Raw genomic sequence first — 27,848 nt, 5'->3', positions numbered from 1 at the left:
TAGTAAATTTGAGAGTCCTGTTTGTAATTCTACAGTCACAGAGTTTGAGCAGTGAGCTCTATTCTTTTAAGTAATGGCAAATGCTTATAGCTGAGCGTTCAATTTTTTTTTTTTTTTTACTGTCTAGGTGGTACAGGTGTGATGGGAATGCAACCCACACCTAATCTGGATCCTCATTTAACCCAAGCCCCAGTAGAGCAATCTGTGTAAGTGTTGTGCATATTCATATTCTTTGTATTTATCTGTATTGATACACTCCTCCTGTTGGGGTTATTTTGCCAACAATAGATAGGCCTTTTGAAATAAAGTGTGTTAAAGACAATTCTTCAAACTTCTAATTAAGAATTTCTATCTTAATAATTCAGTGAACTCCTGTTTTTATATGGATTTATGGAGGTGTTTGAGAACATAAACTGCCAAGCTGTGGAAAACAACAGCTCTTAAATATTTCAGGCAGGGTTTTTTGTTTCTTTAAACACATGCATGCACACCCCTGGACCCTATGATGTTTTTTCTTTTATATGTGTGGTTTGCTAATTCAGAAGTAACGTTGGACAGAGGGATACAGGAGACAGACAAAGAAGCATAGAAGTGTTTCCTGGAATAAAACCAAAGCCTTCCAAAGAGGCAACATTATCTTACATACAAGAATTGCGACAGCAGGTACGGAGTGATAAAGCTTCTGACACTTTCTTTTTTACTTTTTAACATGTAATGATTGTAACTGTTGTAGTCTTTCAAATATTTTTATTTAGTTTACAATTAAAAAGCTTTCTTAACTCTCCCTCCCTTGATCACTTCTTTCCGTTCCTCTACCCCTGCTTTAGCTCAGTTTAGGTCTTCAGGTAGACTTTAAGCTCTTTAATTTGTTTTGTCAGAGGCTGAGAGAATGTTAAGACTGACAGCAAACAGATTACTTTGCAGGCATGGATTTTTATATAATTATTTTCATAAACGTAAGAACCTGCATCTTTAAAGCAATGGGTTGTATTGCTCTGATACTCCTATTGAAAGATTGCTTTTGAGCATTATTGCTGTAATCATTAGGAACACTCTAATTTCAGTAAGTTCTTCATGATCATTTGGATACTAATTCTCAAAAGCTTCCATAATGTTTACTTCTAGAGTGTTTGTAGGTGGTGTCTTGCCTTTTTTCAGCTTCTTTTTTGACAGACTAGACAAATTTCTTGAGTCTCCAGTAGATGTCCTAGTCTCCTACTCATTTTAGTGGCCTTTCGCTGCTGCACCTTGTAGGAGTTTATATTTATAAAATGTATTTGACCAGGATAAGACATGTTATTTCAGAAGAGGTTTTGCTAGAACCCAGTTCAGAGGCACTAACATTTTCTTATCTTATTCTTCTTTATGTATTTCTTCAGTGGAGGTAAATAATTACAAAAATAATTCTAGTTCTATATCTAGCTATAAAAATATTCTAATTCTAGTAATGACTGTGCATAGGGATAAAGGAGTGGCTGCCAATCTAGGTCAAACTAAGAATAAAATAAACATTTAGGAATAGTGTCTGATACTGCACTTGGGCTTCTCTGAGCGTATTTTCTCACTGTAGTAAATTTTATCTTGCCATATTAGAGACTGCACAATTTGACATGAAGGTTTAATAAATGTGGCACAATACAGTCTGTCAAAGATACTATGCTGCTCACAGTTGAAAGCAAACAGAAGCTATTCTGCTTTTTCTTTCCTATAGACAAACCGGGTGGACCATTTTTGTAAACAGTCAAAGGGGAGGCTAGATGGGTCTTTGTATCGACTCATTGTATAATTGTCTAACTGCTTGGTAAAGGGAAATGTTCATCAAGTGCACAGAAGAAACAAATAAGAAAAATACAGTAATATATTTCAGCTACATAAATAGTAAATTAATGTTTTAAAAGCTTTGACTAGAAGATGGACTTCCTTTAACAGCTGTTCTCTTTATAAATGCTACATTAAGTTATTGGGAAACTTAGTTATAAATTTAACCTGATATTGAAGAAAAGGAAGAACAAAGCAAATGAACAGTTACGTGTTGTTTGCATACATCATCATGTATTACTGCAGAAAATTGTTTCATGAATGGTTATAGGATTGCATAGCATTCTATTAAGGCATTTATCGTTGGGAGTCTGTCTTTATCTTATGTCATCTCTAGTCTGAAGTTTTGGCTCAGCAAAGCATACCAGGTTGAGAGAAGTGAGTGCTGTAGTGTTGTAGAATTTTGTCTTCAATTTTCAGGCAGTATAAACTTTTGCATCAAAGATCCAAAGATACAGGATTTCTGATCTACTGCAAGTCTCAGATGTGAACATTTCTAGAACTTGGAAGTCTTACAATTTGTGTCTGTATGTTTCTCTGTGATTATGCACAACTGGATGTGCATGTTTTGACAATTAAATGCACTGTCTGCAGAACAGACAGTGAAATGTTTGTGATTCACTTGATACGGATCGGGGAGTGGGGGAATGATAGCATTCAGCTTTCTCTGTTAACTTTTTATTAAAGTTATACTTAATGTGTTATTTTATGCAACTGACTTTGGTTTATTTATCTTTAGATAAGAGAGAGGGAGGAACAACGCAGACAAGAGAGAGAGCAGAAGGAACGCTATGAAGCCAAGTTAGAAGCAGAAATGAGGAATTACAACCCCTGGGGAAAAGGTGGTGGTGGGGCTCCTCTCAGAGATGCAGAAGGAAATCTGATAAGTATGTTTGAAAAAATTATGGGTTGCCTTTTCAACATAGATGTTTTCTTGCTCTTGTAAGGACTCTGTTCAGATGTTAGTCCTTGTTTTGCAACACTGGTATTTTTGACAAATTTTATTGTCAGATTTTTTATTGACAAATAGGTACACCTGTTTCAAGCAGATGCATGCTAGAAATATTGGAGTTAGTGATTATTTTTATTTCTGTAGAATGATTTGAAGACTACAATTTGAACAAAATGGGAAACACAGGATATGTCAAGTGTACTGTAAGATTACGTCTTCACTTAAAGGGAGAAGGAGGAAAACAAGCTGGTAGAGTCATCTACAGTACAAACATGCTAAAGTCTGTTGTGAAGACTTATTTAAACTTTTTCAGGAACAAGGTTTTTTTATTGTTTTTCTTGTTTGAAATAACTTTTATTGCCTTAGAAAGCTTGTGCCATGGAAAATGGAAGCATATTTGAATAAATATATAAAGCTAAGTGGAATATTTAAATTTCCCCAAGTAACACTGCTGGTAAGTGGCTATATAGATAGCAGTCAGCAGTAACGTTTTTTAAGGTTTATTTTTCTCCAAGTGCTATTTCATAAAAGATGGGAGTAGTGAGCTGGGAAGTAGCTATGATCTGGAAAGTTGTTCATTCACCTCTCCAGTAGTTCAGAGAGAGATGCAAGATTAAACCTCAAATTCCTGGTCCTGGTTCCTTGTGAACTTTACAGGAATTGCTTATCTAAAATAAAAATAGTACTTGGTAAGCACAGTAAGATTTGTATATTTCAAAACCTTGGCCTATGCTAGCTCCTTCATTCTTGCCTTTAGCATCTAACTGAGTGAATCTTACAGTTTTAGAACTATTGCTTTCTAATGTGAAACAAATTTATTCTATTGTTTATTTGAATATCATGTTGAATTCTGATTATATCTTTAAAATATGTCTCCTGGTAATAAAATATTGAAGAATGTTCAAAGCATGGAACACTTACGGGATAACAGTTTATGTATGAATAATTAGTTCCAGTTTCATGACAGCTGAGTGACGTACAGCTGAATTCCATAGTGTAGTTTGAGGGTAGGGGATAAATTTTAAATGCTTTTTTGAAGATTGTGTGCCCAAATAATAAAGGTAGAAGCTTGGTTGAGGATCCAAGCTTGTGTTTATCCCCAGAGCAGACTGAGGTGTTCACACTGCCTAACTAGACACTGCATTTAAGTTTCTGGCTTCTTTTCCTAGGCTTTTCAATGGTGTAAGTAGAGTGGGTCAGAGGAAAATGTAGGTGTATCATATTAGCCTGAGCTCTAGGTATAGCTGCTGAGATGCTTGTCTCCATCTGTAAATGAGGAACCAGGAGAAAGATGTTTCTTAGCCTGTTTTCCAGAATTACACATGTAAAGTTATTTTTGCCACCATAGTTTAGCAGCATGATGGACAAGCTATAGGACAAGTGTTGTGAAACATAACATGCTTTCTAGGTGTAGTACTGTAACACTTAAAAATAAGCTGAAATTAACATCTTTGATCAGGATTTTTATGGTAACTCGGAGGCACCATGTACATTTTGGTGAAAATGTTGCATAATGTTTTGCTTACATACAGAAATCTGCACCTGGATTATCACTAAAGACATGAAGACCAAAATACACTTTAATGGTTCAGTTGTGCTTATTGCCCTTAATAGTGATCAAGTAGAGATTCAGTACTTAAAATAACCAATACTAAACTCGGAAGTATTTTGCAGCTTTAAGGAAATAGAAGAAGGGGTGGCTTCGAAATACATGCTTGTCAATACAGACTTGCCAGTTATTTTTGTCTTTGAGCCCTTTATCTTTCCTTTTCATAGCATTTTCAGGCAGGGTAGAGGGAAGGTTTGCTGTGAAGAATCATTCCTGGCAGAAGAAAACCAACCAAATAAATCTTTTAATCAATGAATTCCTAATGACTAGTATTTCACCTATAGCTTCTATATTCTTGTCTTTGCTTAAATTTTTTGTTCCTGTAGCTGGTATGCCCAGGAAAAGTCCTGGAGTCTGCTCAAAAATCCCTGTATATTTGAGAATCTATGGTGAACGTGCCTTTTATGAGAATAAAATCTTATATACGGTTATTTCCTCTCTCCTTCAGCGGACTTGAATATGATGCACAAGCAAAATGAAGATGCATATCGTAATCCAGAGGCAAGACTAAATCAAGATAAAAGGGCTGTTGTATCTGTTGACCTAAGTTTGGCCTCCTCAAGACCTGAGAACACAGAAGCGTCTACAAATAAAATAGCAGGTTTTTAAGAATCCTCTATTACAGCTCTTAATTATTTATAGGTCTTATTGATCAGAATTCTCTAGTTTCTTCACTCCTTTCTAGTAGTTCTATGATGGTGTTAGTGCTCTCTACCTGCACAGTCAGTATCATGCTTCTTTCCCACACTTCTTTCTTGCTGTCACAGTGTGCGCTGAAAATGTATTTTCTTATCTATCTTGTCAGTAATGATAACTAATAACTGTTTTAGCACTGAACAGTCAGGATTGGAACATTAGTTTTCCAGATTCAATGTTACCTAATAAAATCTTCATACATATTTGTTTTACTTTTAAATGACAGTAAAATACAACTGCTTAGTAAGAAAGAACATGGAATAAAAGGAGGAGGGTCTGCAGGTGTATGATGTTACAGGTTAAGGTGAAATTGATACAGTAACTAGGTTAACAAGTTCTCAAAAGTTACAGGTCAATTGGGTACATTGGCAGCCCTGTGCACAGCCTCTGAACTTTAGGGATTTTATTTTCCTATTCAAAAACTAGTGCAGCATTCTCTTACTTTTGTGAGACATCTAAATGAGAGGGCTGTGGTACTCCAGACCTGTCCCTGGTCTGGGATGGGCAAAGGCCGGGATAAGTGGTGGTCCCCTCAAGTCAGCTTAGATGCTGCTTTTCTTTCTTCTGTCTGAACTGTTGCAATGTCTGTATAAAGAATTACATGCTACTTGGGGCATGGATCTACTTTGCATGATTGCAATCCAATGTCCTGACACCACTGGCTGTATAATCAACTTACTTAGTTCCTTCTGACCTCCCCTCTAGTTCTTTTCTCCCTAATACAGTGTATATTTAACCATTTAGTACGAAGTGAAACAGGGAAGGCCAATAAAGTAATAATGCAGAATAGCAATGACACCCCCCCACCCCCACCCCCCCCCCCCGGCTTAGATCACTTACTCTTACTTCAGGGTCAAGACATGGTGCAGATCAGTGATGGGAACTTTATGTTCTTGCACATTCCATTTGATTAGTCAGGCAGTAAAGTGGCTTTGTGTAGGTTTTGGTACTTTTAGTTAGTTGGGTTTTGTTTTGTTTGGGTTTGTGTGGTCTTTTTTTGTACACGGCCCCATTAAAAGAGGAATTTGCAGGATAGTAGCTGGTACACAGTATGTTAATTCCTTGATATCTTCCATAGTAATTTGTCTGTCTTGTGTCCATGCCTTTTCAAATGGTATATAAACTTTATTTTGCTTTTCAGCATGGAATATATCGGTGTGAATTACATCCATCCTGAAAGAGCCACATGTAGATTTAGTTATCTTTTGGAAGGATTCAAAAAGTGATTCCATGTAAGGGAAAATAGTACTGACCTCGAAGTGTACTCGTTATGCAAGCACATGCTCCTAAGGTTAGGCTGTAGCAGTAAGCATGTGCATTCCTATAGGAGTAAGTGTTAGTTCTGCTTTCATCTGACTTGGGCTGGTACGTTACCATACAGGGAAATGTAAAGGGGGAACATGAGAAAAGCTACAGCTGTGTTTGTCTTGGCTCAGTGGAGCTATGGCTCTTGCACATCCATGAGGCACTGTCCTTTGGAGCAGACACGATACGAGGAACATGCTGTGTCAGCTGAAAAGTTAACATGACTTACTCTGCTTGTCCTTTACTTCCTTTCTTCTCTGCTTCCTGTAGGGTTCCTGTTCTGCAAAACCTGTTCTGTGTGGTATCTGAGTTAATCCTCCCATCTAGAGCTTTTGGGACTGTGTGGTTATGATGCAAACATAACTTAGTGCTAAGGGAGACCTGACACTTCAGACTTCATAATATGGAAGGCACCTTTTACTGGCAGAAGTCAATTTTCTGACTGCTTATAATTTTATTTGCCAGTTTTCGGCTTTGTTTTTTGTAGCAGCTGTTGATATTTTATCTAAATGTTTGTTAGGATGTTCCATTTTTGGAGAGTGAATAAACCAAAGCAACAGAACTATATGTTGTAAGTCAGAGTAATTGCAAGCAGTAAAGTTATGAAATGTTCAATCTTTGCTATTCTAATTAGCTTACAGGTAGCATTTTTAGATAATAAACTGCAGATTGGACGGTAGAATATATGACTTTTATAGGTGTTATTTTGTAAAAAGACAACTTGCTTGGATGTTATTAATTGAGCAGTTAAAACCTGACAGTATTCTAGGCAGACAATGTAAGAAATTGTAATCCCAGCTGTTGTTTTAAGCTATAGCCTTGAATTATGGCTGTCATAAGCTACCTTTTGAAATAAGTGTCTGAGATTGTTGCTTCTTTGCACTGGCTTGCTGTCTTGTATTTGCTTTGATTTTTACGTGTGACTTCTCCCTCCCTCCCACTAGATTTTAAATTTGCACAGACCTCTCCTTTTGCTCGAGGTAATGTGTTCAATGAACCACCATCTTCACAGCATCTTAAGCAACAAGAGTCATACAAGAACTTCCTTCGTCTGCAGGTGAATGCACAAACCAGTTGTCATCTGATTAAATATATTTTAAAATGAGGGATTACAGTCAAAGTAAACCATCACTGATGACTAAAGACCTTACTCAATCATAGCCAAATCTGTACAGAAGAGGTGTACTAAGAGCTATATGCTACTGAGTCTCTCAGAGTTTGCCTTACATAAGAAATGCTTACAAAAGTGATGCTATTAATAGCTGGTTTCATTAATCTAGATTCTGTCTTTTCTTCTCCCCCCCCCCCCCCCCCCCCCCGAGTACAGCTCTCTAAACTGTACAGTATTGAGTTCTCAAACTGCATACAGTACAACTTTGCATGCATAAAGAAACAAAGATGTTTGTTCTTGGAAGTCTGTATGATACAAATGCATGTTCAACAAAATGAAATGGTGATCAGTGAGGCAATAACAGTGTATTTACTGCTTGGTATATACAACGTGATTGTTCTTCTGCCAGCTTTTGTCTTCTGACCATAGCACTTTGCATGTCATCTTATGCTACAAGAATTAAATATCAAATCAATTAAATATCAAGGAAATCCTAGAAAATTTGAGAGTCATATGGTAGAAATGTCATTTGATGTGGATCTCCTTAAAAGAAAAGATCAAGGTTTTTTTTTTTCCATGTATACTGCTGCCAAAATAGTAAAGAATGGGCAAATCTTTGGCTTCAGTAAGTCAGCACTGTGTCTAAATATATTATACTTGTGGAAAGGAAAAAGATAATTGCTATGTCTTCTTTTGTTTTAGTTTCCCATCTTCCATTAGTTAGTTAGTGAAGAGAAGTGTCATTCCAGTACACCCAGAGCAGAGTGTTATAAAATGTTCAAGTTCTATTGGTAGCATTTATAGTTAGTGTTCCTACTGGAGGATGATTCTGTTAAAGAGGGACCAAAAAAAAAGTTGTAAAATATAATTTTACTTCAAAGGAATTCTGAAGCTGAAATGCTAAGGCTGACCCTAGGTTTTTTTCAGTTCTTCCATACAATCTCTGATTGCACAAACAGGTACTGAGTCATAGCAGATCATGATGGTAAATGTAGTTCATCATGATCTAAATGTAGTTCAGGCTGTTGCTGGCTATTGACAGTTGAATACTTCCTTGCTTTATTTTCTAGATTGAAGAGAAGAGACGTAGGGAAGAAGCAGAGCGAGAAAAACTTAGAATGGAAGAAGAAAAGGAAGAAAAACGACTAGCTGAACAGAGGATGAGAATTCAAAAAGCATATGAAGATGAACAAGAAGAGCAAAGAAGGAAAGAGGAGGAGGTATAGTATTTTGATACCTTGACTTTTTTTCCATGCTAAACTAATCCTTTCTAACATTTGTCCTCTAGATTATGGAGGTAAACAGAGAAGTGTCCTGTGAATTGGTCTACATTAGCCAGAGGAGGGGTACAAAATTGTCAGTATTAACTAGCACATTCTTTTCACTCTTTATGGTATGCTACAGTCTAGAAGTACTGTTATTTCTTCTAAGAAAAATTGTATAGCTTTATTATAATAGATAGTGCTGCTCTCTTTTTTTCTAAAGGGAATTGTTTGTGGAGCCAATAAAAAGCTTGGTCAAACTGGTGAATTAAAAAACCCCAACCAATCACAAACAGCCTTTTTTTTTCTTTGTTTGGGTTTTTTTGTTAAGATTCTTAAATCTAGTTTTCATAGAATTATTTGTATTCTGAACATAGCTATACAGGAAGATTTTGTAAAGCCTTTTTTTGGATTGGCCAGGTTGTATCTTTGAGATAAGAATACTGCTTGTTTTGGAATAATGGCAAGCAAATGTAATTAATACTTTTCATGGAGGTAAACTTGTGATTTAATTCAAACCCAATAACTTTATTTATCAGGTTTGGTAAATTGAATGGATTTGCATAATTCTGAACGTCATAAATAATTGTAGGAAAAGGACACAAGGCAAAGGACACAAGGCCATCAGAGATGGGAAAACCTTTCAGTACTCTGTGGGATGATGAAATCAGGATGTAGGATTTAAAGATTTCTAAGACAGAACACTTAGCTTATATTCTAGATCCTCTTCCCTAGTATGAGCAAGTTAGTTGGATGAGTCTTGTCTTCTGGATAACAGCTGGTCTGTTACAGAGTAGGAAGCTAACTGGTGATACTTCTTTTCACAGACACAAGACTAAAATTGCAACTGGATGATAATTTTCTCTGTGGGCTTGTGATAGCATGGTGCATGTTTGCAGTATGTTTTGTTTGAATCTGAATTTTTGGAAATGACTCCTACAGTTTAGCCTTAACTGGCAGCCGATCTGGGGACACAAACTGGTGTTTATTGAAGTTATTAGGAATTCTGTTAAATGATGTTAGCAGAGCCGAGAGTGCAAACATTTAATATTTGCGTGGCATCCACATTTTTAATTTGAACTTTCCAAGTCAGCCTAATGAAATATGCTTTTCATTTCATACTAATCGCATTGATGTGTAATTTTAACTTCACAAGGAAAATAAAAAGCAAAACTTTAATAATGTTGAGTCTTTTTTATGTACTAATAACGTTTATGTTACAGCAAAGACGGAAGCATAAAGAAATAATGAGATTAGGTGAAGAGAGGCAAAAAGAGGCAGAAAGAAGAATAAAAGAAAAAGAAGAAAAGCAAGTTGAACAACTTAAACAATATTTTGAGAAAGAAAAGAAGGAAGAGGAAAAGAAGGTGGTATGCTTCAGTGACTTTCTAAAATAAAAATGCTTCTTCCTAATTTTAAAAAGTAACTGCATTTTAAGGAAATTGCATGATTTCTTAGACCTGTACCTTCAGTGTTGTTCCCCTCTTAGTTTATCAAGCTACAGAATGCTTAGACAAATACTTACAATACACACATGGAGAACAGCTGATGGAAAATCAGACATACTTCAGTGGTAGCTTATCTTGCTGATCAGATTTGCATTAAATAGTAAACCCAAGATAAGTAAGAGCAAGTTGCACTATAGTTGATTTTTATATCCGCTGTGAAGTGTCGTGGCCTGCTTTTGCTGAGATTCAATGCAAATAAAAATAAGGTTATGTAATTTAGAGGACTGAAAGACTGCTCATCTTTAACAATGGTGGGTTTTGTAATTTCATGATTTTCCTTTGACCTGTATGATGTAAGAAGGCCATCACATAGAATTCTGATGGACAAAATCTAAGTAAAATATTAAACGTTTTCTCTTCTAGAAATTTCTACATGTCATTTCTCTAAAATGGACAGATACAATGGATGTGTTTAGAGGAAAAAGAGATATGCATCTTAACAATAAACTTAAAAACCTACATTTTAGAAAAAAATATTAAAATTACTATAGGTAGAAATTAAAATACTGTGAAATAATTTTTGCAATAATTTTATGTGGTTAAAAGTTGAAATAAAATTAAATACAAAAATTATGCTATTAAGATAGATAAAGCATTTTTATGTCAAATGAAGAATATTAACAGAACTCTTCCAAAATAATACTTTATTCAGTATCTACAGGAATGTAGTTTTAATCTTGCTTTTCCTCCCTGCAGTTTTCAAGGCAGCCTTCTCCCAGGCAGCCTTCTCCCATTGTTCCTGCTCTTCAGAATAAATTAAAAGGAAAAGAAGAAAGAATTCCCTCTGCTGAGAGCCATACATCTTACAATGCACAAGTATGATTTTTATAGTAAACATTTACTGATTTATTTAAGACAGTATAATGTATGAAATCCTACTTGGTTTTTAATGTTTGCCATTTATTATTGGAATACCACAAATAAATGGAGACAGTCTTTATATTATCCTGTCTTATAGCTCTGAAATTTAATATTCAATTGTATTCAAAGTATTGAAGAATTTTTTTTGGGGTGTGATACTTCTATTTGCTTTCTGCATGTACATTTTCTGTAGAGATCAGTATCTCATTTTTGAGTGTACAAACTCCATCCAGACCCTTACCCAGGGTCTAATGGCCTCAAGGTTTAGGATAAGAAAGTTTACATCTAATCTGGCAAATCATTGCATTCACGTAGAGAAGAACTTAGCTTGGGCATGAAGTTTAATGTTGATTTCTAGCTACAGACATTACTGTTTTATCGTAATTTTTTTGAAGGTATAAAAAGATTGTAACTCCTAATACACTTTTTTTTCTTTTTTGCATCACGAATGTGGTTGTAGTCTCAAGACCACTCACTTCTTACTCACTTTCTCTCGATTTAATCTTCCCTGGGACTTTTTTTTTTTTTTTTTAATAAAATAAATTTCTCCTGTGAAGGGTAGATTAAATAATTGTCTAAGATATTTGAATCTCAGACTATACTTCTGACTTTTTATTGGAAACGTTCTTTTTACCACCTGTCTCTATGAACAGGGCTAAATACTTAGAAAATGAACTTGCTGTGAAAATGGTAATTTGGCAAAATACTTTATAGTGCAGTTTCAGAAAATGTTTTAAGACTTTAAGCCTTCTTTAAAATTGTTTTCCCTACATATTAAGAATTCTCTGGAGGAGGATTTTTTCTGTCTTTGCAGAACTTGGTATAGCTTTGTCTAGATCTCTGAATAGTGCATTATAGGTATTATCAAAGTAATTTGGATTATACATTTAAAGATCAAATTTAATAAAACCTTAGGCATTAACAACCTGCAAGGTTACTATTCTGTCTTCTCATAGTGGTGGTAGTTAATGTAAATTGGACATAAAATAAGGAAATAAAATGTGCTTATGTCTGCTATATTTTCTTCCTTCGACATATTAACTTTTCATATTCATTATGATCACTAGGATCTTCCACAACCAAGGGTTCCTTCTCCACCTGTTCCTGCTAGAAGAAATAAGTTGCGTGCACTTGGTAGGTGTTGTCTCTATTGCAAGCTCACTTTCTATTACAATGTAGTTGTCCTCAGTAACTTCTCTTTCTTGCCTACAAAGGAATAGCCTTACAAAGTTTACATTTCTATGTGGATGTTCTCTCTGTCTTAGTATTATACTATCAGTGTATTCGTGTGGTGTATGAAATGCTATGATTCTTGTGTTTGTGTAATCCTTGTTTTAATTAACAGTTCGTTATCTCTTTCTTTTTTTCCAACTTACATGTATGAGGTAGGCAGAAAAGTGTCTCTGACACTTTCTATTTTTAAAATATTTGTGTTAAATTCCAGAGGAAAGAAAGAATGTTTTAAATGAATTATCAGAGATGAGGAAACAGCTTCATAGTGAAGGGAGGCGACTGCAGGAACAGTTGCTAAATGTGGCCAGTGATGATGATGTACCAAATACGCGGTAAGAATTTAATCTTCAGTTTTAAAAATTAGATTTTGCACAGGAAATCAAAGCTACTGTGTATTAGCAACTAGTATTAGTTGGCTAACATACATAGGTGAAGTAAAGATATAAAGATAGAACTTGTATATACAATTTTCTTTTTTTTTTTTTTCCTCTATTGTGTGTGGAGTTTTTCCAAGAATCTTACTAAAGTTTAGTGTAAGAATGCCTGTACTGGTAAAATTGGAAGTTGCAGTACTCTTGTGTTGGAGAATGGTCCAAAACAGATGTCTGAGGTGGATTTTTATCTTACTGCCTTTTTCCTAGGTCACAATTTGTGCCTGTAAACTGCAGTACTACTGCTGCTGAATATGCTTATGAATAGCATACTGCTGTGGAAGTACTTTCTTTCTTTTTGAAAATCATAACCTTTTTATGTATAAAAAGAATTTGGTTTACTTCGAAAATGTGTTAGTTACTCATATTAATTAGTTGGAAAAGACTCATCAGATTATCAGTCTTAGTTCCACTCCATAAAGTACGAATGTTTTTTTTTAAGTAGGTTATCACTTTTTGTAACACAACATGCTGTGTTACTACTTTCAGATTTGTTTTCCTGTTTTGATAGCTTTATTTATGGATATAAAATGTGAGCTTTATCAGTATTATATTTCCATCCAACTCATTAATATTATAGTGTTAAATTATATTCTGCTTTTTTTACAAACTTTTCAAGTGGGAGGAGAGAGAAGAATCCAAAGGACATATTTGAGATGGCCAGACGTAGGATACAGGCTCCAGTAAGGCGACCATCATCAAAGGTGGCACAAGATCCTGTCAATATACAAAATATCAGGGAATTTAATGAACTTAAATACAAAGGCAAGTAGATCTTCTTGTTATTGATTAAAAAAGGTAGTGAAGCTTGTTTTTTTCCTCCATCTTCTGCGCCAACCAGGATTTAAAGGTAGAAATGGGGCTTTTTTCAGCTACAGCCCGTATACAACATACTCTGTGGTCAGCATTTTGTATGTGTGTAGATCTTTTTGTGTAGCCGCTTCTACAAGTGCACACAGATTGTGGCATTGTAAAGCTGAGTTATCACTCAAGAGTTACTTCCTGAGCTTCTGGTCCTTGCTGCTTAAACTTCTTATGTGTTTAATGTTATGATGTTACTACAAGTAGGCTGAAGTTTATTTTTTACCACCAGCAAATTATGATTCTGTGTAACTTTGTTTCTCCTTTATCAGAAAATACGTTTTTTTATATTAACAAAAATAAAAATAGTAAAACTGTGAAATTTTTGCTGAAGTGGCTTATCCTTTTGGCCATTGTCACCATTATTTTTATATTTTTAATGACTTTGCATCTCTAACTAGTTCTTAAAAAACGTTTTTCAGAAATGTTGGTTTAGGGAAAAATTTAAATTTCGTATCCTTACTCTAGATTCTGAAACACGTATGGGCTTGAGGCACATGTATCCTGATCCTCCAAAAGATGACCAGACTCTAGAGATTCAGCAGCAGGCACTCTTGAGGGAGCAGCAGAAGAAACTTAACAGAATGAGAATCAGGAGAGAAACAGAAGGTAAGGAATGAACAGTCCGAGATAACATCAATGATTTTTTAATTTGTTTTGTATTTGATAAGAATTAAAAAACACCATCTGTAGTTTTACTTCTTTCAAGTCCAATGTCAGCGCTTCAGTACAAAACAGTAAAACACTGGAACACTGAAATTCTGTCATAATGTAAAGCATAAAAAAAAAAATCAACTAGTGCTTCATACTTTAGAAAAATGCAAGAGAAGATTAGTTTCTTAAAAAAACCTACAGAGCAGTAAAACACTTCAGCTGATTTGTGATAAAAGTGTTAGCAGCTAGGTTCCTTGTGGCATTTTTTCAGTTCTCACTGAGGAATTAGATGGCTTTGAACTGTGCATTTTAACCAGTGTGTGTGTCTTCATCTTGATCTGTTTAATGGAATAGGTTTCTTCTATTTCCATAGTCTTGGGTTGGCTATTTCAAAGTTTCAAAAATCTGTATCTGTAAATAGGCTTTGCTTTAGGAAGTACATTGTAAGGTATCATAACTACTTTGAGGTTCCAGAGTGAAAATGTTGCTTGTATCACTTAATAGAGATAATCTTAATACAGTAAAACATTTTGGCTGCATATTGCAGAGGCAGTGAAAAGTAAATGCAATGTCCCTTTTTTGCGTGCTGCACTTAATTCCACATGTAATGTTCCTTCAGATAGCTTTTATGAACAGTTGTGAAAGAGCAATATCTTGTTACTTTAGATGCAATGTAAAAATATCATGAGAGTTGCTTCAACCTTTCTAAGTTACAGTTGCACCTATACAAATGAACTCAATTTTGAGTGCAAGATGCAAATTTCTCAACAAAGTGTTTGTCTCCATAATTCAGACTGGCCTAATTAATTTTTTGAAGAGAAAGTAACTTTATTTCTGTGGTGGGTTAGCCCTGGCTAGCAGCCAAACTCCCATCCAGCTGCTTGCTCATGTCCCCTCACTTGTGGCCCTTGGTGAGATGGTAGGGGCAGAGGGAAGAATAAAGCTTGTTGGCTGAAGTACAGCCAGGGAGATTGCTTACCGATTGCTGTTGTGGGAAAAACAGACTTGACTTGGGTAAAATTAACCTAATTATTGTCAATTCAAATATTTAATTACTGATTTTGAGTAGTGGGAAACAAAAAGACAGACATCAAACCCACACCTTTTCTGCCTCCTTCTCTGTGCCCAGCGTCACTCCTCTACTCCTGACACCTCTGCTTTGCTTCCTTGTACCACACCAGGTTACGCTCAGTCCCTTCGATGATACAGTGAGCGGCTTCAGGCCAGGCGGTAATTCCCCCTGGCAGAATTACAGTCAGTACACAGTGGTTTTTCTCTGCTGCTCCTGTCTTCTTGCACCTTTCAGTCTGCTCCACCATGGTCTCTTCCAGAGGCTGCAGGGGAGTCTCTGCTCCAGCACATGGAGCACCTCCTTCCCCTCCTTCTCTGACCTTGGCGTCTGCGGGGCTGCTTCTCATACCTTGGCCACTCTCCTCACTGCCATGCTTCATTTTTCCCTTTCTTACTATGTTTTCACAGAGGCACTACAAGCTTGGCTGATGGGCTCAGCTGTGTCCTGTGGAGGGTCTGCTGCGGTGCTGGCTGTGCTTGGCACAGTGCAGCTCCTGACATCTCACAGCGGCCACCCCTGCAGCCCCTTCTTGCCACAGACACCCAGCACAATTTCAGATTGCTCAGACCTTCTTTAGCCTTAGAGATGAGGTGAAAGTTTGACATAAAAAACCCCAAATGCATTTGAAAGGAAAATAGTTACACCTTGCCATACGGCTTTACATAAACTGAATGCCTCTTCTTACCGCTGGTTGTGCTTTGAGGCTCGTTTGTATTGCCTGTTAATAGACCCATATGTGAGTACGATTAATAAAATTGATACCAAGGTGTGAAGGGTGACAGTTAACTTGCAGGTGTTTTGTTTGGTACCCTGATGAGCGTTAAAGATTATTCCTATTCCATCTCGGACAGATGTGCTGGTGTTGAAGCGATGTGTGCAATATTTCTTATGGATAACATCGTAGTTGCAAACAAGTGTGTACCACTTTCTGTGTTAATTACAAGTTGCTGAGTATCATTTAGCGTCTAAGTGGAATGTATAGGGTTGTCTTCAGTCTTCCCCTTTGTGAGATTGACTGAAATAGTGAAAAAATAATTGACTGGCTTCAACTGAGATGTGTGGGGTTTGGTTTTGTTTTTCCATCGTTAGGATATTTTTCAATAAGTCAGTCTGAGAATGTTTTAATTTCATGTTGTCTGGAGAGGAACCTCTGCCACCTAGAAAGCAAATTTGCCTTTTTCATTAATTTTTAAGGACAAGCAGTCATTTTAGATGTGTCTCGATGCTAAATGGATAATGCAGGCTTACATGGCGACAACCTGAAGAGGCATTTCCTTGGACAATGTAGATTGGTTGGTAGGCAAGCAGCCGATTTTTAAAATGACTTTCCACTGATGCTCATAGAGGATCTTTGAGGAGCTTTTCCTCTCTGCTTTATAACATCATTTAACTTTATAGTCTCTCACTGTGTATTAAGCAGGAGAATTAATTAGTTGCCATGTATCTCTCTATTTCCAGTTTATTTTCCTTAGAGACAAGTTTATCATCTTCCTCTCACTGAAAATAGACGAGTGGTTTTATTGTCTGATTTAAGGCAGAGTGAAAGATGAATTAAAGCAATAAGCGTTTTTGTACTGTAGGCAAAAGGCTCACCTGTTTTCCCACACTATATATAAGTGTTCTTTCCCTCACATGTTTTATATGCTGTTTCCCTCTCATAAGCTTTTTCTTTCTTTTTTTTTTCTCTTCTCTTTATGTAAAAGATGACTAATAGTGGAACTATAGCCTGAGAAATTAATGATTTCTTAAATGTCCTGAATTTTTTTAATGCTTGCTGTGTCCCTATAAATAAGGCGAACTTTTGCAGACTTTTGGATGACTTGTTATTTTGGAGGATAGGGGGGAAAGGCACAGGAGCAGGTTTGCTGTTGATCCACTGCAGCGATAGGCTCTGCTTTTTGGGAAGGGGCTGATCGTCAGTCCAGGAGGAGTGACAGCCCGTGTGCTGTGGTTTTTGATGCTAGACAAGATCAGCTACACGCTGAATAAGTTTGCTAGACAGTTTTTATGTCTTGCATCTCTATCTTATTAAATATTTTATTTGAAGACTTAAACCCTCGGTTTTGCTGCTTTGTCTTTCCACCATGCGTGGGGGTCATTGGTAGCTTAACTTTCAGGAGGGGGTTCTCTGTGCTCTCCAGAGTTGACGGTTTTATGCTTAGACAAGTACTTTCCTCTGAAATTATTGCTGTCTAGTTAAACGTCTCGACATCTCTTTGAAAGCTGCAAACGCAGTGCGCTCAGCATGTTGAGTGTACCTTCACTCTTGGGGCTTTCTGCTGTCTCCTGCTCTGATTATTGCACCCTGACAGAAGCGAAGAGAACAGATTTCGTCTAACAGAGTTGTTGTGACACTGCTCCCTTCTTGCTAGTCAAATTGGTTGTTGAGATGCCCCGCCTAGGGAAGAACATCATTAGTCTTGAGTTCTGTTGATACAAATATGACTGTAGCTACACAAGCATGCCTATTCCTGGCAAGCAGATGCTTGGAATATAGAATAAATATCTTTTTAGTATCTATGAGTTTTTACAAATGTTTAGTTTCACTACATATTAATGAGACTTCTGACTCCCTTGGTCTAGTTCTTGATAGATAAAAAAAAAGGCAAAAAAAAGTGGGGTCAGGAAATACATGGCTCAGGTGATCCTTAATTATGGAAGAAATAATTCAGTTTTGGCGCTCTGATTTCTGAAATTTGGTACAGCTTTTTTCTACTTGGTTCATGGCAAGTTTAAACAAAAATTGATAAATTTGAGAGATTATTGGGGTTTTTTTTGTGTCCTAGTTGTGAAGTTCAGATGAAATTTAATATAATTAATTATTGACAATAATATAGTTCTAGTGTGAAAAGTATGTCTGCTCTTTGGGAGGAACTGATGAATGCAGCCTTAAGAAAGGTCTGCACATACTCAGTGTTCTTAGAAATATACTACCATGTTCTGTTTGATTTCTCTCACTCTACTTAAATGGACATAAAGAAACTGAAATAAACATTGCATTCAAATGTTTTAAAAATATTAGTTACAATGTGTGTAATTTTAAAGAAGTAATACGTAAGTCTTAATTTTTGTAATAATATGCTAATAGAACTTTTAATATGTTTTAGTATTAACTTTATATGTCAGTGCTGTTTTTTTGTCCCTTGTCTATGTGGCTTTTATTGATGAAGACGATTCTGCTTCTGGCAGTAACCCACAAACCATGGGACTGGTAAGAATAAAAGTTTTTGTTTTACTTTGCTGTTTTCAAATGTGAGGAAATACTGTCTCACAGACTTGGAGAAAGGAATTACGCTTAAATAGCAAGACAGCAAGTTTATTTACTTCTCTTGCTTGTCAATACAATGAGTAACAGCTTCTTTAAACTTGACATAAAAGTTGTTTATCTTCATATCTATAAATAGTTTGATTCTTTTATTCCCTTCTTTTTATGTCCATTGGTACTTACTTTATATTCATATGATGATTAGATTGCTACTAGTGGTGGAAATTAGTAGAAAAAGCCAAGCCAGAAGCAGTTGCTCTGAATTCAGGTGACTTAAGTGATGCACATGACAGTCAATAATTAGATCCATTGTCTCAAATGTATTTATTGATGTATTTATTGATGGAAATGTTTGTGGTAACACCAATTGCCACAACAGTTGCCATGTGTAGGTGATTTTAGCAAATGGGATTACTACAGGAAAGTAAGTCCCCCCTAATTCATAAAGGGAACATGAGTTATTTAAAAATATATAGCTTTTTTTATAGCCATAAAGTAAGCAATAGTACAGAACATTTGTAGAGCTGCTGTTTGCTTTGCAGAAGTTTGGTAATTAGTGTACACTAATTATAATTTGGCTCCAGAAAGATACTGAGGCATCTGAATTTGCATGTCTTCTGTTTCACTTCTGTAGTTCAGGAGTGAGTCTCATCAGTCCTTGGAAAATTCACCGTTGGAATCGGATAGCACTTTTATCGGTGAGTTTATACTTCCCCTTAATGATGTTATGAGTGTACAAACATGTCATTTAATCTAAGGATGTATCTCTAAAAAGATTATTACTGTTTTAAAAGTTGCAGTGGGTGTAGCTATGGTGATTGTTGTAAAGTATTAGAAAATTATGCCTCTGAATTTAAATGCAGATCTTTACGGAGTTGTACTGCAACAAATTTGTGTAGGTCATACCTAAAATTATTGATGCTGCTCACTTGCCTTATACCACTTCACATCTTTTCATGAGAAGGCGTCTTTCTGTGCTCATTGTGCTCTGACTGCGATGTTAGCCTTGTCAAGGAGGTTTTTCTGACATCTTCCCAGCTTTGGATAAAGAAAAGCTAATATTTGTTCAGCTAGTTTGTAACAAGGGTAGAATATGCAATGCTCTCCTGTTGTTCTGCAGCAAATAACACAATTTATTAGCAATCACAGCTCACAATTAGGAGCTGTCCATAGTGAAAAACAAAAGTGTTGAGCAGCTAGGGATTCTTTTCACTTTTATTCTTTCATTTTACAAGTGTGCTTTATTTTAAGTATGATTATAAGGGTATAAAATAGTGATTCTAAATTGCTCACTTTTCTGCTGTTCACATTCATTTCACTTCATTTCACATAACTTGTAAATGTTGTTGTTTCTTAATCATCTGAAATAGAATGATTTTTAGTTTTCTTAAGATTTTTGTATAGAGGTCTATGTCTCGCATTGTCTTACATCTCTTTGTTCAACCTTTATATGCATGTAGGTAAAAGTGCTGTTTCAGATGTGTTTTGTTTCCAGGCACTAGAAATAAAAAGGCCAGAGTATATCTTCTCTTTTTTTTAAAAAAACAACCAGCTCAGGCCTCTAGGTGTTATATTCCATTAGCGGGCATTACAGAACCTTGAAATTCTCTTCAATCATCTATGGGAAATCATCTTACAAGGTTTTATTCTTTGCTGTAAGGGAGATGCAGTAGATCCCTGCACGTGCTTTTTAATGAAACTAGGTATGTTTCTATATACCGATGATTGTTACCTCTGGCTTTGGTCAAAAGGCAAGTTTTTCATTTGAAGTGTATTCAAGCTTACTCTGTTAACGTGCAAGTCCCGGAGTACAGGATAGAACCTGGCACGGGGAAGGACACAGGACGGGGCATTCAGGCTCGTTCAATGCATTTGGTACTGTCTGTAGTCTGCAATACCATCTTCTACATGTTAGGAAATACTAACAGAACAGAGGACTAAACACGCCACCACCAAAACGTTCAGCAGATCCTACTGACCTGTATGACAGCGTGGTCGATAATGTGAATAATCCAACAATGTTTGTCGTATTTAATGACATTCAGGCATATCCTGATTACCTTATTACTTTCAGAAAACAGAATATTCTTTATAGACTGTATGTGTTAATTACAGTCCTAATTTGTTAGTTACTAATTTGTTAGTTACAGTCCAAATGATGAAAGGATGCTTTAGGAGAGTCCATCAGTCTAGAATCTGGCCAAATATCCCGTCTCTAACAGCAGCCAGAAGAGGCGCATAGGGAGGAACATAAGGTGCGGGGCAGACATGCAGCAGCACTGCGGAGTACTCTTCCGGCCTCCAGCGCCTTGTGGCGCAGAGGCTTCCTGAGTCGAATGCTCTGTGTTTGCATTTAATAAGTCTTGATGAGCTGGGTCTTTAACACATCTCTCACGAATCGGGATCAGCATTTCTGAATCTCTGTTTACCATCAGCGGTATTGTGTTTCTAGATTTCCACTCAATGTATTCTGTGAATGATCTCCTTTCGTCTGCTCTGAATCTGCCACCAGTGTGATGAGGTGCTCCTTGGTTTTATTCAGCACTTTCACAAGGTTCATGATATTTATAGTTCTTTCTCTATTTCCTTCTTATCCCCATCCAGCTGATTCTTGCAGCTTAGTGAGATGATGGAGTTAACTCATGATACTATTCATCCCCTTTTCTTTTTCTTTTTTCCCCGGATCATTTATGACAATGGTGAAAAACATGTTCCCCAATACTGAGCTGTAGGCACTAACTAAAACTTTGTTACTCTTTACATTATTTGGGCTTTATAAATGGCTATTAACATTCTGAATATGAATCTAGTGACTTCCATCCTTGAAATGAAAAATAAAAGCTCTCATTATCTATGGGCTCCCTTCTCTGTGAATTGTGCTGCTCACATTGTCTGAGGGTCTCTTGTGAAATACTTGTGGTGTATTGTAACAATGTTTTTAATTTCATAAGTAGAGCATAACACTGCCCTCTGTTTTGTTCTGTTTGTTTGTGGTTTTTTTTTGACATGGGTTTAAAATCTCACTCAATTTTGTAATAATGTCAGCATTACAAATGGATTTGTCTTTATCCCCTAGGACTCAGAAATTTGAGGCAATTAGGAATAAAGACGTTTATCAATTTTTATTTCCCCCTTTTTTTTCCTCACTTGAAACACTAGAATTCCTTAGTGTTAATGCAGCGATTTGAAAGCATGTCTGTGTAGCAGTATCAGAGTGACAGATGCTTAAAGAACAAGTAGCATCTTGCACTGATGAAACACTAAAGGTACAAATAAATTATTCTTTAGCTTGTACTTTGTTGTGATAAATTCACAATTTTTTGTATTCTGAGTAATAGCACTATTTTGAATATAATGAAGTTCAACTGATCTTGTTACTAGGATTCTGATACGTGGATTGTTAGCCATATACCATTTGAAAATTACACTTTTATTTTTTAGATATTTTTTTTTACTTTAAACATTTGTGATGAGAACATGAGAAACTGATGAAACTGGGGAGGGAAAACAGGAGAGGGGAATAAAATTTTTATTTCTGAGGAAAAACCAACTGGCAACATGAAAGGATTTTTAAAAATCCTTTCATTTCTCTTAACTTTTTTGATATCAATCCAATTTATTTTTCAAACCAAAGTATTTAAATTTTCAACCACAATAATTGTTTGTTACATTTAATATTTCATTTGAAGATCTTTAGAAACTCATAAATGATACAAAATATATCATTAAATTATATTTTCAAATTGCTAGGAAATGAAAAAACTTATTTCCACAGTTGTGATTTGTTTTTAGTGTCATATTATGTAATTTCAGACAAATGCTGCAGAATAGTTCAGTACTCTGTGTATGTGTGTATATATACATATGTATTTACACACATTTATCTTTTTTTTTTTTTTAACTTACTGTCATACTAGAGTAAGAGCCTTTCCAAAAGGTGACTTTGTTGGCACACAGAGTAATTGGTGGTAATGGATTCTGTACTGGTTTTGTTAAGCAGAGTCCTTTCTTTTTCTGGGAGGCTCTGTTCTTGGAGGTAGTAGAGGGACTGAACTAGAAAACAGCCCACTGTCTAGATCAAGCAGTGGCAAAGGCATAAACCAGCCCCTCACTATGATCAGAAATTTAGTTAGTTATTTTTCTATAAACAAGATTCTAACACTTTATTACATTAAAAGCCTAAGATGCCTAAGGATATGTGATTAAGGCATTGATTATATTATCACGTTCCATGTAACATTATAATTCCATGTAATGTTAAATATTCCATGTAACACATTTGTATACATAATTTATGACATGATTGTATCTTTCTATGTCTTCAATTTGCCCAGTGTTCTCTCTTTCAAGTACTCAAATGAGTACTCCTTTTCTTGAAAGGACTAGATAGAACCAAGGTATGGTGAAGTCAGGTGGTGGATATGCAGGATGTGAAATGCCTTGTTCTCTACGTAAGCAAAATCTGTTTGTTATCTCAAAATATTCCTTGCCTTTGCTTGAAGTTCATCCCTTGCTGCTGTTGTGGTACCTTGTTCTTTTGCCTGCATCTGGGCTATCACTGGCTTCATGCAAGGTGTCCTAATTAATACATTCCTTTGGTTCCTGTGATTAAATAAAGTACAATATATTGTCTCATTTCAAAACATAAACAAGTTTGAACACTCTAGTATTTTGATTTCTTTGAAACTGATTTCACCTGTTTTTCCAGGGGTTAATGGGGAAGCATTTACTGACTTAGGAGAAGTGAATTTATCACCACACCTTCCACCTTCAGCAAGGCAGAGAAGACGAATAAAGCAGCAAGCTTTGGAGTGTGCTGTATGTATGATAACTGGATTGGCTTAAGTACGAAGGTGGGCCACAGATCTAATGTCAGACAGTTCCTGTGGCTCCTTAGTGGTTAGATGATACAGCTACTGAGAGTGTACATGTACATAGCTATTTGCCCATTTAAAAAGGATGCTGTTTAACTGATGGATTTGTGCATTTTTGGATTTTCTGCAGGAGGATGTTCCACCCAGCCAGACACCATGGCTGCAGCCTGACAGCTTTTCTTTGCACTTGAACTTCAGCCTTGATGCTGATCAGTTGAAAGGCAAGAACGAAGAACGATTGCACAGACTGACTGAGCTCCAGCAGAAATCTGCTTGCTTAGGTATGCTCTGTCTAGCAGAGATGATGCGGTGAATACTAAGTAATTAATTAAAGGAACAAATATTAACAGAATGCCTGTAGTTGGAACAGTGAGCAACTGGCTTAAACACAGGAATTATTTATATTTACCTAGGAATCAGCTGTCTGTGGTCTGACCAGGGTGAAGGTATGCCAATGAACTCACACAGGGACCCCATCAACATTAATCTGTCGGGAGTTCCATTTCTTTGCACTACGTTTTCAGACGTGCAGCTGGATACCCACATCTTACTGCTAGCACTGGCCCAGCGCAGTATTACATGTGGTAGAGACAGGACAAGTATGAGTGGCTGATCAGACAGGAGTTAGGGGATCTTTTTCTACTACCTTCCTCTCAACTTACTCAGAAAAGCTATGTTTAAGTTTGCTGGGAAACCTCTTGCACCACCTACGGAGCCCTATAAATAATTCCTGTGTTTAAGCCAGTTGCTCACTGTTCCAACTGTGTATAAAGTACTTCAGTTCCCAGTTAATTTGGATTTTCTGTTGCTTTGTTAACACAAATGGTCATTCAATATTTGAGGTTGATACTGATACCTCTTTCAGTATACACGCGCTTGAATTTATTAGCTATGTCTTGTGACCATATCGTACATCGAACTCTGGGAGTTATCTTAGAGCTTCTCTGTAGGCTGCCTGCCTGCCTGATGTAGATCCACTTTGTGTATGAGGTATTAATTATGGCCACCATTAATGGCCTTTAATTTCTCACATGGATTATGACCCAGTTAATACTTTGTGCTATTGATTCTTTCATATGAGTCTGAAGTCTCCCTTTTTGTCGGAGGCGGTTGCTATGCTGTCTAAGCAATTACAGTATCAGTATCCTTCTTATAAACTTAATGAGAATACAGATGCTGACAGTTTTTCTGAATCTGTTGCTATGGGTACTCTTACAAGACTTCATCCTTTCTTTGGTGTTTGTTTTAGCCGTTTAACTGTGGGGTTTTTTTAAGTCACTGAAAAACCCACAACCAAACCCGTTCATATTAATTTATTCTATAATCTAAACAAATGCTTTACTAGTTTTACTCCACCCAAACATCTTTGCGATGTGAACTTCTTTTACTACTTCTCTGCCCTTGTTCCATCTCACCTCTTTTGTAATTTTACCTCATATCATGTGAGCTACACTTTTTGTTTGCCCTCTGTTTGTTATGGTCTGCAGGGCTTCAGCCTTTAGATATCTAATTTTTACATATCTGTGTGTGTATATATATTTATGTGTCTGTCTGTAGCTTGTTCTTTGGAACACATGGGGACCATCACTCATCCTTGGCACATGTGCCACTTGGGGTCGTTAGGGCTGCACTGCTGCCTGCACTCCTGTTCCTTCCTTGTACTTTGTGACATTTCCGAAAAAAAAAAAAAAAAAAAAAAAAAAAAAAAAGAAGAAAAAAAAGGTGAAGCCAAGTGGTTTTCAGTCCTGTTCCCTAGCAGTTTGATAGAACCCTTGTGGCATCCTCTTGCTTTCCTAACAGCTAGGACTGTTATTTGTCCTCCACCCTCAGAGACACTGCTGGGAGAAAGCAACTCTGTCAAATACGTATCTAAGGAACTCTTAACTGGTTATCTTTCCTTTAAATTTACAGGCTTTGATAAATTTTAAAGAGCTGATCCTGTTGGTGTGGTAAGGAGGATTTATTCACAGTAGTTCATTTTCCTTTATGGCACTGATGTAGGAATCCTAAAGCCACCCTAGACTTGTTTTAATTGGAAAGTTAGTGCATGTTGGATCCAGGCCGCCTCTGTTTTCACCCATCCAAAAAAGCCCGCATTCCCGTCAACACAGACTTGGTGAGTAGTTTGGATGATGAAGTCCTTGCAAGCCAGCAGCTGCTTTCTCCAGTGGGCAATGCGCGCATGTTCCTAACTGTGTAAAACGGGAGCAGACTCAGATACAGAAGAGAATCTGCGCAGCTTTGAGCACATTAGATACGTGGCTGGAGACCCTGCTGTATGTAAGAGAAGTTGCCTAAATCACTTGAGACTTTTTAGGCGTTCCTCTGTGCCTTTAAGTAAAGGAATGCTGGAGCCTGGCGAGTGCAGGCTGACCCAAGATGAACACCAATATCCGCTCCAGGGAGCTGAAAGCGTGTGTTCTCATCTAGGAGCAGGTGAGCAGGAATCGGTGTTTAGCGGGAGTCCAGACACCACTGAATTTCTAAATCAGGATTTCATGCAAAGGAAAGAGATCTGCTTATCCCCAGCCTCCAGATGCAAACTGAATTATCAAGTGGCAACTCCGAAGAAAATTCTTCAGAAGTAGCCTAATTAAGAACAGTTTGTTTTTTTATGGAATATGCAAAGAGTTGAAATCCATGACAGAGCAAGTTTTGCACTGTAGCTGATCTGCTGTGCTTTCCAAAAGCAGCACCAGATGAGTCTGATGCAGCGACGTGCACTATGGTCTTACCTCTGACCGCTGGAAAATCCAAGGGCTTTGTCTTTGAAGGGAGTCATAGTTTAACTCAGGGAAGTGCAGCCTTCTGGCCTCGAAGTACAGGGTTTTGCTTGTCTCTAAACAAGTACTTTACCTTATTTCTATTATTTCTAAATAGAGTCTCTTAGAAAAGCTAGCAAAGAGAAAATTAATTTTCTTCAGGTATTATTTTTCCTGCCATGTACTGTTGTTAACCCCACCATAACTCGTGTGTAAGCACTGCGGGTTCTAACCCCCAGGAGAGTTCATGTGACCCAGGATTTATGAGACAGAGGTTTGCTCTGCCAGCTTTATACCAGCCTCAAGCAAAGGAGGTGACAGGGCCTGCCGGGGGCTGGGGGGAGGTCTGTTTACATTTTCAGTGTTGCAGAAGCGTGAGAAGGCTTGGAGGATGATCACATCGCTGTCTGTATGATGTGACAAGAACTAGCAGATTCACTGCCAAGTTCTTTTTGAACAAAAGGAATTCAGGGTTGTGTTTTAGAACCTGCATCTTGCCTTAGGCACGAAGAGGAAAACTGAGCCTTCGCTCCCAGTGTCTGTGGGATTGGGCGGTTTCTGTCCTTCCCTCCAGGTCTGTGCACCTGGCTGCTGCTTCTGCAGGACTTGGGGCCTCGCACCCATGCTTAAAGCATCAACTTTAAAGTTTTCATGAGAAGCTTCAGAGAAGCTTTTGTTCAAAATATAATTTTTAAAAGTTGTCATTTTATTCCGGAACAAACCCCTGAAGTTTGGAAAAATGATCCAAATACTTAAAATTACATGACACTTATGCATTGGTTGAATGAAATATTGCATCACTAAATAATAGACAATTCTGTTATGTTTTACTGGAATTAGTATGTTTCTGCAAAAATTGTTGTTTTTTTTTAAAATCCAGTCTTCCAACATTTTTCTGCCTAGTTTAAAAAAAACCCAGCAAACCAGAACCACCTCACTTACATGACTCAGCTTTAGCAAGGAAAGCATTGCAATTTTCAGTCATAGGTTTGGGGGTTTGCGTTATTTTTTTTGTTTATATAGGTAAAAATTAAGTGTTGTGAATCCAAAGAACAAACAGCACAAAGAAATGATACAGTTGTATTCATTTATATTTATTTATATATATATATAAACAGATAATTATGTTGTTTGATAATCTACACTAAACACTTTATCAGGTATGTATGATTGCTGACTGAATTGAAACAATGGCAGAGTTCAGCATGAGAGTGACCCCAAGTCCAAAGGCAAGGCCGTTCCATTCTGGTTTGTTGGGTTTTTTTCATTAGTTGGTTTGTTTTGGTGTGGTTTGGTTTGTTTCTGGCAGATGACGATTTACCCGGTGCACATTTCAGAACAACACTGTGCCGAGGTTACTAGCTATGCCGGGCTGTGATGTACAGACTTGCTCGCATTTGCACTGTTCGCATTTTGAAATAATTCTTCCTAAGTTCTCTCCTGAGTAAGAGACTGTATAAGAGTGCTTAGCCGTAACACTGTAATTTAATAACCTTATTTTTATATGCGTTTCCTATGTATATATGCACTGACAGATTTGACTTCTCCCTGTAATGAGAGGCTTTGGGAAAGCA

General features: G+C 36.8%; 1 protein-coding gene across 3 annotated transcripts in view; it reads left to right on the top strand.

Annotated features, from left to right (window-relative positions):
• Positions 1 to 27,848, top strand: part of CSPP1 (centrosome and spindle pole associated protein 1) — a 63,924-nt gene that overhangs the window by 34,971 nt on the left and 1,105 nt on the right. For all 3 annotated transcript variants that reach the window (XM_080380383.1, XM_080380382.1, XM_080380381.1), the window contains 16 exons: positions 128 to 206; positions 543 to 663; positions 2,558 to 2,705; positions 4,828 to 4,980; positions 7,325 to 7,437; positions 8,562 to 8,711; positions 9,977 to 10,123; positions 10,958 to 11,077; positions 12,190 to 12,256; positions 12,567 to 12,687; positions 13,406 to 13,551; positions 14,116 to 14,256; positions 18,544 to 18,584; positions 19,273 to 19,336; positions 23,347 to 23,456; positions 23,643 to 23,793. In XM_080380383.1, the coding sequence (XP_080236509.1) occupies positions 128 to 206; positions 543 to 663; positions 2,558 to 2,705; positions 4,828 to 4,980; positions 7,325 to 7,437; positions 8,562 to 8,711; positions 9,977 to 10,123; positions 10,958 to 11,077; positions 12,190 to 12,256; positions 12,567 to 12,687; positions 13,406 to 13,551; positions 14,116 to 14,256; positions 18,544 to 18,584; positions 19,273 to 19,336; positions 23,347 to 23,456; positions 23,643 to 23,793 (1,872 nt within the window). The remainder of the gene's footprint in view (positions 1 to 127; positions 207 to 542; positions 664 to 2,557; positions 2,706 to 4,827; positions 4,981 to 7,324; positions 7,438 to 8,561; positions 8,712 to 9,976; positions 10,124 to 10,957; positions 11,078 to 12,189; positions 12,257 to 12,566; positions 12,688 to 13,405; positions 13,552 to 14,115; positions 14,257 to 18,543; positions 18,585 to 19,272; positions 19,337 to 23,346; positions 23,457 to 23,642; positions 23,794 to 27,848) is intronic.

Source organism: Falco punctatus, assembly GCF_963210335.1.
Source record: "Falco punctatus genome assembly, chromosome: 3".
In the NCBI taxonomy this organism is placed as follows: domain Eukaryota; kingdom Metazoa; phylum Chordata; class Aves; order Falconiformes; family Falconidae; genus Falco; species Falco punctatus.
The sequence above is the reverse complement of the archived record's forward strand: the minus strand, read 5'-3'. Positions and strand labels throughout refer to the sequence as shown.